General features: G+C 41.6%; 1 protein-coding gene across 1 annotated transcript; it reads left to right on the plus strand.

Annotated features, from left to right (window-relative positions):
- Nucleotides 1-2,013: 2,013 nt before the first annotated feature.
- On the plus strand, nucleotides 2,014-2,988 carry LOC135888410 (olfactory receptor 2G3-like). The gene has a single exon (XM_065416218.1). The coding sequence runs from the start codon at nucleotides 2,014-2,016 to the stop codon at nucleotides 2,986-2,988; it is 975 nt and encodes a 324-aa protein (XP_065272290.1).
- Nucleotides 2,989-10,490: the final 7,502 nt, after the last annotated feature.

Consider the following 10,490-nt stretch of genomic DNA (forward strand, 5'->3'; position numbering starts at 1 on the left):
ACAGCCTGCCAGGCAGTGCTTTCAAAGGGCTGAGCAATCAGTGGTGATTCAGTCTCGCCTTCCCCCAGAGATGCCAGTCAGTGTTAATATTGTCATGTAACCGGCGGGGGGACTGAGGCAGAGAGAGGGGAAATGTCTTCCTATTGCTCACCATCATTGGCAGAATCTGGAACAGAATTATAGAATCTAGAGACAAGAAAGGAAAATTCTGTCCCCTCCAGGCCATCTCTCTGCCAGGACTGGCCCCAATAGTACATTTATTAGTGTTTGCTCCACTTTTCTTTTAAATAACGCAATCAATGAAGAACATAGGGATTTCCAGACTGGACGAGATCCCAGGTCCATTTAGCCCAGTCTCCTGTCTTTGACAGTGGCAGCCCCAGAGGCTGCAGAGGAGTGTGTAATAACACTGCAGTAACACTTGTGGAATGATGTGCCCCCCATATCAGATCTCATCCTGATCTCTAATAGTTAGAGATGGGCTTAAACCCTTAACTCCAAGGTGTAAGATCCCTTCTAGAACCATTGTTAAACTCCAGATAGAATCATAGAAATGTAGGGCTGCAAGGGTCCTTGAGAGGTCATCTAGTCCATTCCCCAGTGCTGAGTCAGTACCAATTATACCCAGACCATCCCTGGCTGCTGTTTGTCCAACCTGTTCTAAAAACTTCCAGTCACGGGGATTCCACAGATCACCTTGGTAACTTGTTCCAATGTTGAACTATCCTTATAAATAGTTTTTTTCCCCCCAAATATCTAGCCTAAATCTCTCTTGCTGCAGAGTAAGCTCTGACTTCTTATCCTACCTTCAGTGGATGTGGAGAACAATTGATCACCATCCTCTTTATAACAGCCCCGGGACATATTTGAAGACTGTCAGATCCCCTGTATGTCTTCTTTTTTCAATACAAGAAAACATTTAAACTTTTTGTTTTTTTTCTTCTTTTTTTTCCCATTTATCACTGGGTGCAATAAAATGAATAGTGGCATTCCCCCCCCCCCCCAATCTTCCCCTGTTTTTGTTCTTTTTTTTCTTTTTGCCATGCAATACATTTAAAAATAAATCCTCATATTTTTAAAAATTACCTAATGGCAAAGTATCAGAGTTTCATTTTTCCTTTTAACTCTCAGTAACTTTTTCAAAGTTGTGGAAGTTCAGAGTGGGAAATGGAAAAAAAAAAAAGATAAAGATGAATTGTGAACAAAAAATAAAATACCTCAGACATGATGGATGGCATATTTTCTGAATCATGTGAGTTTATATCTCTTGTAAATGTACAGCTTTGCTAGTGTAGATGACAATGGGGATTTTGATCATTCAATATTCAGAATCTCACTAAGCAGTTTGAATCAACAACATTCCTTGGTAAAGAAATCCAAAGTCAATATGTGATGATCACAAAGCAGTATAAAAACTGATCTACATGGTACAGTATAAATGAACTCAAACAATGACTACCTAAAAAGGCTTAGCAGGCGAGGGCTTGGACTGGCACCACAACCACATTCATAGAGCGTTGGTTTCTGTCAGGGACAAAAGAAGTTTCTGAAGTCCAAACAAGCCGATTCTCAGCCAGCAAAATTGTGGGGTGTGTTACGAGCCCAAATGAGTCTGTCTGAATTCAGGGAATCCAGTGCCTACACCTTCATTTGCCAGACTCCTCCTGGTGAACTGGTTTCCTCACTACACACCACTAGTGTCAGTTTTTTGGAGCAGAATGAAGGGAGCAAGGCTTAATCTGCTGTTAGTCAGACAAATTAGGGTCTTTACACAAATCTGAGCTTGCCTTAGCAGCACGTTTGTGTGTCAGTTTTTCTCACTCACTCTCAGATGTCGTCAGCCTCCATTGTCTCACTTCCAGCCTATCAGCCTATGTGCTCAGCCCAGTATTTGGGCGGGTGACATGACGGAGAGGGAGCACTTGAACATTAATGCTTTTAAATTAATAATGTGATACTGACATTTAACAAATGCTGTTCTTGTTTTATTGTAGTGTTTGCTTCATGTCCGCCATGGCAGACACAGAACAGGGAAATCAAACCTCCCTCACAGAATTCATCCTCCTGGGATTTGGGACTGTCCCCAAACTGCAGATCCTTCTCTTTCTGCTGATCCTTGTGATTTACATTGTGACCATGGCCGGGAACATCCTCATTGTTGTGCTAGTTGTGGCTGATCAGCACCTTCACACCCCCATGTACTTCTTCCTGGGGAACTTGTCCTGCTTGGAGACCTGCTACACCTCCACCGTCCTGCCCAGGATGCTGGCCAGTTTCCTGACTGGGGACAGAACCATTTCTATTGGTAGCTGCATCACACAATTTTACTTTGTTGGTTTCCTTGCAGCCACGGAGTGTTATCTCCTAGCAGCGATGTCTTATGATCGATATCTAGCGATATGCAAACCACTGCATTATGCAACCCTTATGAGTGGCAGTTTCTGCCTCCAGCTAGCAGCTGGGTCTTGGATAAATGGATTTCTAGCTATTATCATAATAGTTTCTCTTATGTTACAATTAACTTTCTGTGGCGCCAATGAAATTGATCATTTCTTTTGTGAATCTACACAAATAATACATCTCTACTGCAATGACATCTACCAGGTGGAGCTTGTAATCACCATTGTGGCTGCTTTGTTTACCCTGCCCCCATTTGCTTTAACTGGGACATCTTACATTTGTATCATCTCCACCATCCTGCGAATCCCTTCCACCACTGGGAGGCAAAAGGCATTTTCTACTTGCTCCTCTCACCTCATTGTAGTGACAATTTTCTATGGGACTCTGATCATTGTGTATCTGCTACCAAAAACCAACACACTCAGAGACCTCAACAAAGTGTTCTCTGTCTTCTACACAATTCTGACTCCTATGGCCAATCCCTTCATATACAGCCTGAGAAACAAAGAGGTGAAAGAGGCTCTGAGAAAAATTGTCAGTAAATGTGTAGATTTTATAAGAATTCAGAAATGCTACTGTATTTTTTGAAAGAGAAAATAATGGTGAGTGCAGCTGATTTACACTTTAAAGCTCAGAGGTTGCGTAGCCCTTACTTCATTCTAGGTCTTTGGTAGTGTGAACTTATAACGCTTGAGGATGTGCAAAGATTTGAAACCGTAAGATCAGTCAGAACCAGGATCTTTGTGTTCAAAATAAAATTGAACTGTATTTTTCTTGTTGATTGTGAGTAGATATTTTGGTGAATTCCATAGACTAAAACAAAGTAAGAATGTAAAATAATGACTTAGGGCTGGATCCACAAAAGGACTGAGGCATTACAAGGTCTAACTTCTAGTGCCTTGCTAGCCAGTGGTATCCACACCCTGGCTTGTGGGATCAGGGCTCATGTCTACATTGAAATAAAAAGGCCCACGGCAAGACTGTTGCTGGCCCAGTTCATCTGACTTGGACTCGTGGTGCTTGGGCCGAAGGGCTAAAAATGGCAGTGTAGACATTTGGGCTCCGGCTGGAGCCTGGGCTCTGAAACCCTGTGATTCGGGTGGGTTTCAGAGCCCCGGCTGCAGTCAAAGCCCAGACATCTACATGGCTATATTTAGCCCCTCAGCCCAAGCCCTGTGAGCTCGAGTCTAATGACCCAGGCTCTGAGACTCGGTTCCATGGGATTTTTATTGCAGTGTAGATGAACTAATACAGTTTAAGGCCAGAAGGGATGGCCAGATCATCGAGTCCAACTCCCTGTATAGCACAGTGCACCGACACCCCCCAGCATCCACACACTAAATCCAACAACCAAAAGGAGACCAAAGTATCACAGCTCTCAGGAGATGAGACTAGGATGTGCCACAGGCAGAGAACAGGAGAGGCTGATGGGCACCAGTGCCTGAGGCCCCCACAATGGCAGGGAGATGATTAAGTGAGATACACCCAGATAATCCTGGCAAGTGACCCATACCCCCCACACTGCAAAAGAAAGTGACCCCCTCCCCCCTCCAAGGTCACTGCCAGTCTCACCAGTGGAAAATTCTTCCCAATCCCACATGTGATGATCAGTAAGACCCTGGTCATGTGAGCAAGAATCAGCCAGCCCACAACCTGGGAGAGAGAGAATGCCTGGTGCCCCCTTAGAGCGCTGGACCTCTCCGCCAATGTCCTATCTCCAGCCGTGGCCATCCCTGATGCTTCAGAGGAAGAAGAGAAAAATAATACATCAGGGTACAAAAAAAATCCCTTCCTGACCCCTGCAGGTGGCCAGCTGAAATCCTGAAACATGAACTTTAAGGAACTTAAGACATAAACCAGAAGTTAACCTCAGGGCTCCCGATTCCTGTCCCCCACCATCACAAGCACTTCTATTCCTGCCCCTGAGTGTTGAGCTTTAGAATCTCCTAGTGGCACATGAGGTAACCCTTTCCCCCCATTGCTGTCTGGCAGAGCAAGATGTTTGACTCCATCATAAGTTGTCTCCATAATGGCAGCATCCTTTTTGATCTGGCCTAGGAAGAGTGTCATTGACGGCTCAGGTCTCATTTTCACTTTTGTTCTGATTAGATTAGATTAGATTAGATTAGATTATATTATATTATATTATATTATATTATATTATATTATATAGCAGCCAAAACTTTTCAACTTTTATATAATATAATATAATTAATATAATAAATTAATAGTTATAACAATAAAGTCAAAACAAAACATTTCAATAATTCCCCCTCAACTATTTCAAGTAAATCGATACATTCCCACAAAACACTTCAGTTACATTGAATCAGGGTTTTTAAATGGAAAGCTGTTCCACTGGAGAAATTTCAACCAGGTCTAATGGTGATGATTGTCTACACTGCCCCTTACTATCGGCTGTGCCTTAACAACACCATCCAGTGCTATAGTCGGAAGGCAGAACTGTCCAGCATCTGAAAATCTTTCCATAAGGATAACAAAGGGGAAACCCTCTCAGGAAACTCAGAAGGATCTGTGTGTGTTTGGGTGGGAGTATGTAGTTCAGAGGATCCATTTTTGTTTTTTCTCTCTCTGCTACAGCAACTGTGCAGCAAGTTTTTACAAATCCAATAATTCAGAGATTCATAGGTTTTAAGAAAAGAAGGGGCCATTTTGATCATAGAGTCTGACCTCCTGCGCAACTAGACTTGGGAGGATTTGATTTTTATCAATAAATATCAGTAAACATCAATTTTGCCACACAATACAAACTGAGAAAAAAACATTTTCATTGATAATAATTATAGATAGGCAAAGTAAGAAAAATGCTGCTTAAAAATTTTTAGAGTCAAAATCCAGTGATTAAGACTTTTGAATTAGGCTCATTACAAGCAAACAAATTGTAAAAACAGTATGATTTGTTGATTTAAGGATATTCATTGTATATTTTGACATGGGATGTTGACAATTTGTGTTTTAATGGTTTATAAACTTTAGCTCTTTGAACCTCCATGTCTATTGTCATTAAATACTTTCCCCCCATAATTTCACACAACCATGAAAATTTAAATCAATAAAAACCTAAAAAAATGCTTAGAATAAGCATTGATATTATCCATCAAAATTATTTAGAAAAATGAATTTTGCCAACCCTATGCACAGCACGGGCCAGAGATTCTCACCCCATGATTCCTGCATTAAGCATATCGCTTCTAGTTGTATCTTCTAGGAAGAAATGTCCAGTCTTGACTTAAAGACTCCAAGTGATGGAGAATTGTTCCCATGGTTACCTACTCTTCCTCTCCATCTCTTGTGACCTGGGCAGAGGAGAAGGACTGACTCAGTGAAACACCCCTATGCAAACCTTTCACTGGTCCAATCAGAGGTTGCCAGCTGGCCTGCTGTAGTGGAACTTTGTTAATGGTGATGTAGAAAGGGGATACATATTCTTGGTCCCACAGAAACATGGCTCAAGATTTTTCCCGATGCACTGTTCTTTCACCCAATATTTTCATAAGTATTTTATTGTCTAAATTTCGGGAAGCTCATCCTTTCTTCGGTGGGGGTTGATGGGTGTGCAAATAAAATAAAATGAAGTAAAATAAAATAAAATATTCAATTGCAAGTTTTCCACTTTTGCACATTTGATTTCATGCATATTTATTTCCTCCCAGAATGGGGACCAAGACATAGCTTATATTAATTATTAGTATTAAAGGTGGAATAGAAATAAAATTGGGTTTGAATCCTTTCTCTCTGTGTGTGTATGTGTGTGTTGGTAAAGATGGGGAAGATGTTGCAGGGGGATGTGTTATATACAGAAACCCTGAAAGATTTATTGTGGTTGCTTTCCCTTTGAGAAAAGTTTTATTTTATTTTAGTTTAGTTTAGTTTATTAATGTATACTTTAGAAATTTGATGATATCAAGATGTAAAGGCAAATCTTTCTTTTTTTGTTGGAGATATCCCTTACTGGATCCAGAGATGTGCACTGTGAGCTTTCTCAACCCTTATTTGAAAGTTTTTGAATATTTAACAGAGAGGGCTTTTCTCCACAGTGTGCTTGGGCATTTGAGCTAAAACTAAGAGTCACGATTATAGGGCGAGCTGCACAGTTATCCACTTTCCAGTTTTTTTGAGAACACCCTTGCAGATGATAGGTCTGTTGGCCTTACTTTTCTGGGGGTGAAATTTCCCAATTTTTCCATTTTTATATGAGAACCTGGGAATACTACTCCACACTTTTGGGTTTTGGGCACCTGTGTTTTCTCCCTTCTGAAATCTGTAACCAGTGATATAGTGACCAAATGCTTACTTTTATTTAACAGTTGGACCAAAGCATTAGGATAAAAGGATTTAAAAACAGCAAACTGTCTACATACATAGTTAGCTTTCCATTTTTCTTAGAAAGCTCACAATAGAGATTTGTGAGGTTGCAATCATAACAGAAAAGAATTTTTATTAACAAAAGGGGCACATTGACTTGAAGACTATTTCAAACATTTTTTTCTGTTTTTGCCATTGCTGAGTGTGACCAAATGTGACCATATGGGTCTGTTCTAGTCTATTTTTTCTATTCTAATTAGAATAGGTGGGTCCATTCTAGTCTATTAACTAGAACAGAAGGGTCTATTCTATTCTATTCTATTCTATTCTATTCTAGAACAGATTATATTCTATTCTAACCTAGAACACATGGATCTATTCAATCACAATCCCATGTCATTGTTTATCATTTAGAGGAGAAAGTGAATCTCCCTAGGCACCTCTGCTGATTGGCATTGTAAATCAATGAGAGGAGAAAGTTAATAGCATATTTATTTTTAGACCATATGAACAATGGTGTTAAATAGAGTCAAACTTCTAACCCCCCCCCCCCCCAAATGGCCAAAATCAAAAAAATATTTTAATTTGGAAATGCTACCATGGATGCCTCATGGGAGCTGTAGTTTAGTTGCATTATGATCCCATTCCTCTCTAAGTTTTGGGCTCCATAGCTGGACTACAGCTGCCATGCTGCACCAGCTCCTCTAAACAAGAGAGAGACTATGGTGTGTCATGGGAGATGTAGTCTGTCCAGGGAATGTAACCCATGCAGTAGAATGGGTGCATGAAGCACCTGAGCCTCAACTCCCATGAGGCACTATATCAGCATTTCTGAACTGAACTGTTTTGGTTTTCAGCCAAAATGTTTCAGTTTCTGATTTTTCACGAAAAAGTCAAAATTTTCCATTGAGGAAAAAAATATTTCCAACCAGCTCTACAAACAAAACTGCAGAAGGCAATTGTGGAATAACATGAGCTATTCAGTGATATGAGTCAACAGTGTGCCCTTGTTGCCAAGAAGGCTAACAGCATTTTGGGCTGTATAAGTAGGAACATTGCCAGCAGATTGAGGGACGTGATCATTCCTCTATATTCGACATTGGTGAGGCCTCATCTGGAGTACTGTGTCCAGTTTTGAGCCCCACACTACAAGAAGGATGTGGAAAAATTGGAAAGAGTCCTGCAGAGGGCAACAAAAATGATTAGGGGGCTGGAGCACATGATTTATGAGGAGAGGCTGAGGGAACTGGGATTATTTAGTCTGCAGAATCTCCTTCCTTAGAGGTTTTTAAGGTCAGGCTTGAGAAAGCCCTGGCTGGGATGATTTAGTTAGGGATTGGTCCTGCTTTGAGCAGGGGGTTGGACTAGATGACCTCCTGAGGTCCCTTCCAACCCTAATATTCTATGATTCTATGCAGAAAATCCCCATTCACCCCGTACGGTAAGAAGTTGGTTTAATATGGGATGAGTGCTCAGAAACGTTATTAACTGATCATTTGGAACAGTAGGGATCAGAAGATATTTGTTATATTCCTTTCTCACCCAAATCGTTCATTGTCCAAGACTGGTGAGGAATTATTTACTATAGTTTGGTACCCAATGTTACTCATGAGCTGGAAGGCCTAAGGCATTTAGGCATCTATTGGTATTTTCAAAAGCACCTCTCATTGAAATCAGTGAGTTTTAGGAGTCTAGGTGCTTTTGAAAATCTCACTAGGCACCTAAATACCTTTAAAAATCTGGCCCCAGTGGCCTCACTAGTGTGTTTGGAAGGGAGGAAATGTCTCAGTTGGATTCCCATCTCTTCTTTTGAATTACCTTAATAATAGTTTTCACTCCTCTTAGGGCCTCAAATATAATGGTGATGGTTTTATAGAAGGGGTATAATACTTGCCTAACATTGTACAGCATCATCAGCTCTACACACAGAAGCAGGAATATTGCTATCCCTAGTTTTCTGATAAGGAACCTTAAACAGCAACTTTTCCACACCTTTGGGTGCTAAGCATTGGCACCTAAATAGCTGCTGGAAGGCCTAAATAAACAAAGTCTGATTTTCAAAGGCATCAAGCTCCTCAGCATTCATTTATGAAGTCTGCACATTTTGGCTATAAACTTTATGCCCTAGTTCTCCACTTCTGTAATGTGAATACTATTTCCCCCCATGACCTCTGAATTTATCTATTTGATACTCACTGAGGTTGTAGTTTTTGAAGGGGCTTAGGGGAGTTAGGTGCCAATTCTCTTTGGAAGTCTGAGCACTGGGCATATAACTCACTTAGAACCCTATGGAAATCTCAGTGGGAGTGACCGATTCTGGTAATAACACAGAGGCAGCAGTAGGGGTTGATATGGACTGAGCTCCTGGAGGCATTGCGTCTCAATAGGGAAGTCCACATAATAAACTTCACTGTGCAATGCTCTATAACCATGTGGGCTCATTCCCTTCCCATCACCTCGGTGCAAATCAGGAGTAACACAACTGGAATCAGTGGGGCTTATTCCCCTCTTACTCATCATGGTGTAAATTAGGAATAACTCCGTTGTTGTCGGTGGGGCTGATTCCCCTCTTGCTCACCCAACTACCAATCAGGAGTAACTCCATTGAAGTCAAAGGTCCAAATCTACTTCTCACTTATGCTGGTGTAAATTATGAGTAACTCTAGTGAAGTCCTCACAGTTACACTTGTGTAAAACTATTGTAAGTAAGAGGAGCACCAGACCTATCTCATAGAACTGGAAGGGACCCTGAAAGGTCATTGAGTCCAGCCCCCTGTCTTCACTAGCAGTACCAAGTACTGATCCCCCTCAAGGATTGAACTCTCAACACTGGGTTTAGCAGGCCAATGCTCAAACCACTGAGCTATCCCTCCCACTTATGGTGTGTGGGGTGGAAACTGCTTCTTCTTGACTCCTGTGAACAATTTCCTCACACCATGAAGGTTGATTACCTGGATAATGTTATTATACGGTCTGATTCTCCTCCCACTTACGCTACTGTTGCATTGATTATCTCCACATTAGCACCAGTGTAATTCTACTGACTCAGTGTCCTTACCCTGGACTCCAGTGGGTGTAGTTGAAATATTCTCCATTCATGAGGAAAGGAAGATGCTCATGTAACACCAACTCTAGATTTATTTCCAGCTATGCAGCTGCTACCAATCATATTACTTTTACACACCTTCATACAGTGAGCACAAATCATAACTGTCTGTGATTTTATACTGATGTAACCCCACTAAAATCCTTGCAGCAAGGTGTTGACTCATGGCCAGTAAGCTCAAAGTCCACTCTGTCTCATTATTTGTCATGACTCGGTCTCTCACAGATGAGATGGCAGGTGTCATGTATGTATCAGGAAGATGTAAGTCTGAGCTTCATAGGTCAGATACAGATTTTTAAAACAGTGGGTGTGTAGCTCTCGGATATAGAAATTAGATGTATGAGCATGGGGATGGTCAGATCTGGGGACCTGTCACAGACCTTAGTAAGTGCTCCTGCCAGCCAGCCACTAGGACTGCTGTGAGGCTCATCCGAGCCTCTGCTGTGCCGGATCCCTTGGACTGTGTTAATCATCTAGATCCTCAGCAATGTGCAGCATTGGTTCCTCCCTTGGCCTCTCTAGAATATTTCCTAGATGCCAACTCTCAGTGGGGTCCTCAGCCCACCTGCCCTAGGCCTCCAGGACCAGCGCTGATCCCCAAGATACCTCAGTTACATAAACACACCCCTCTCCCAGCACACCTTCCCAAAGGGGTGAA

The sequence above is a fragment of the Emys orbicularis genome, chromosome 13 (assembly GCF_028017835.1).
Source record: "Emys orbicularis isolate rEmyOrb1 chromosome 13, rEmyOrb1.hap1, whole genome shotgun sequence".
Taxonomy (NCBI): Eukaryota; Metazoa; Chordata; order Testudines; family Emydidae; genus Emys; species Emys orbicularis.

Bases quoted from the DNA above. Each gene is read 5' to 3' on its own strand.
- LOC135888410 (XM_065416218.1), top strand. From the start codon at position 2,014: ATGGCAGACACAGAACAGGGAAATCAAACCTCCCTCACAGAATTCATC.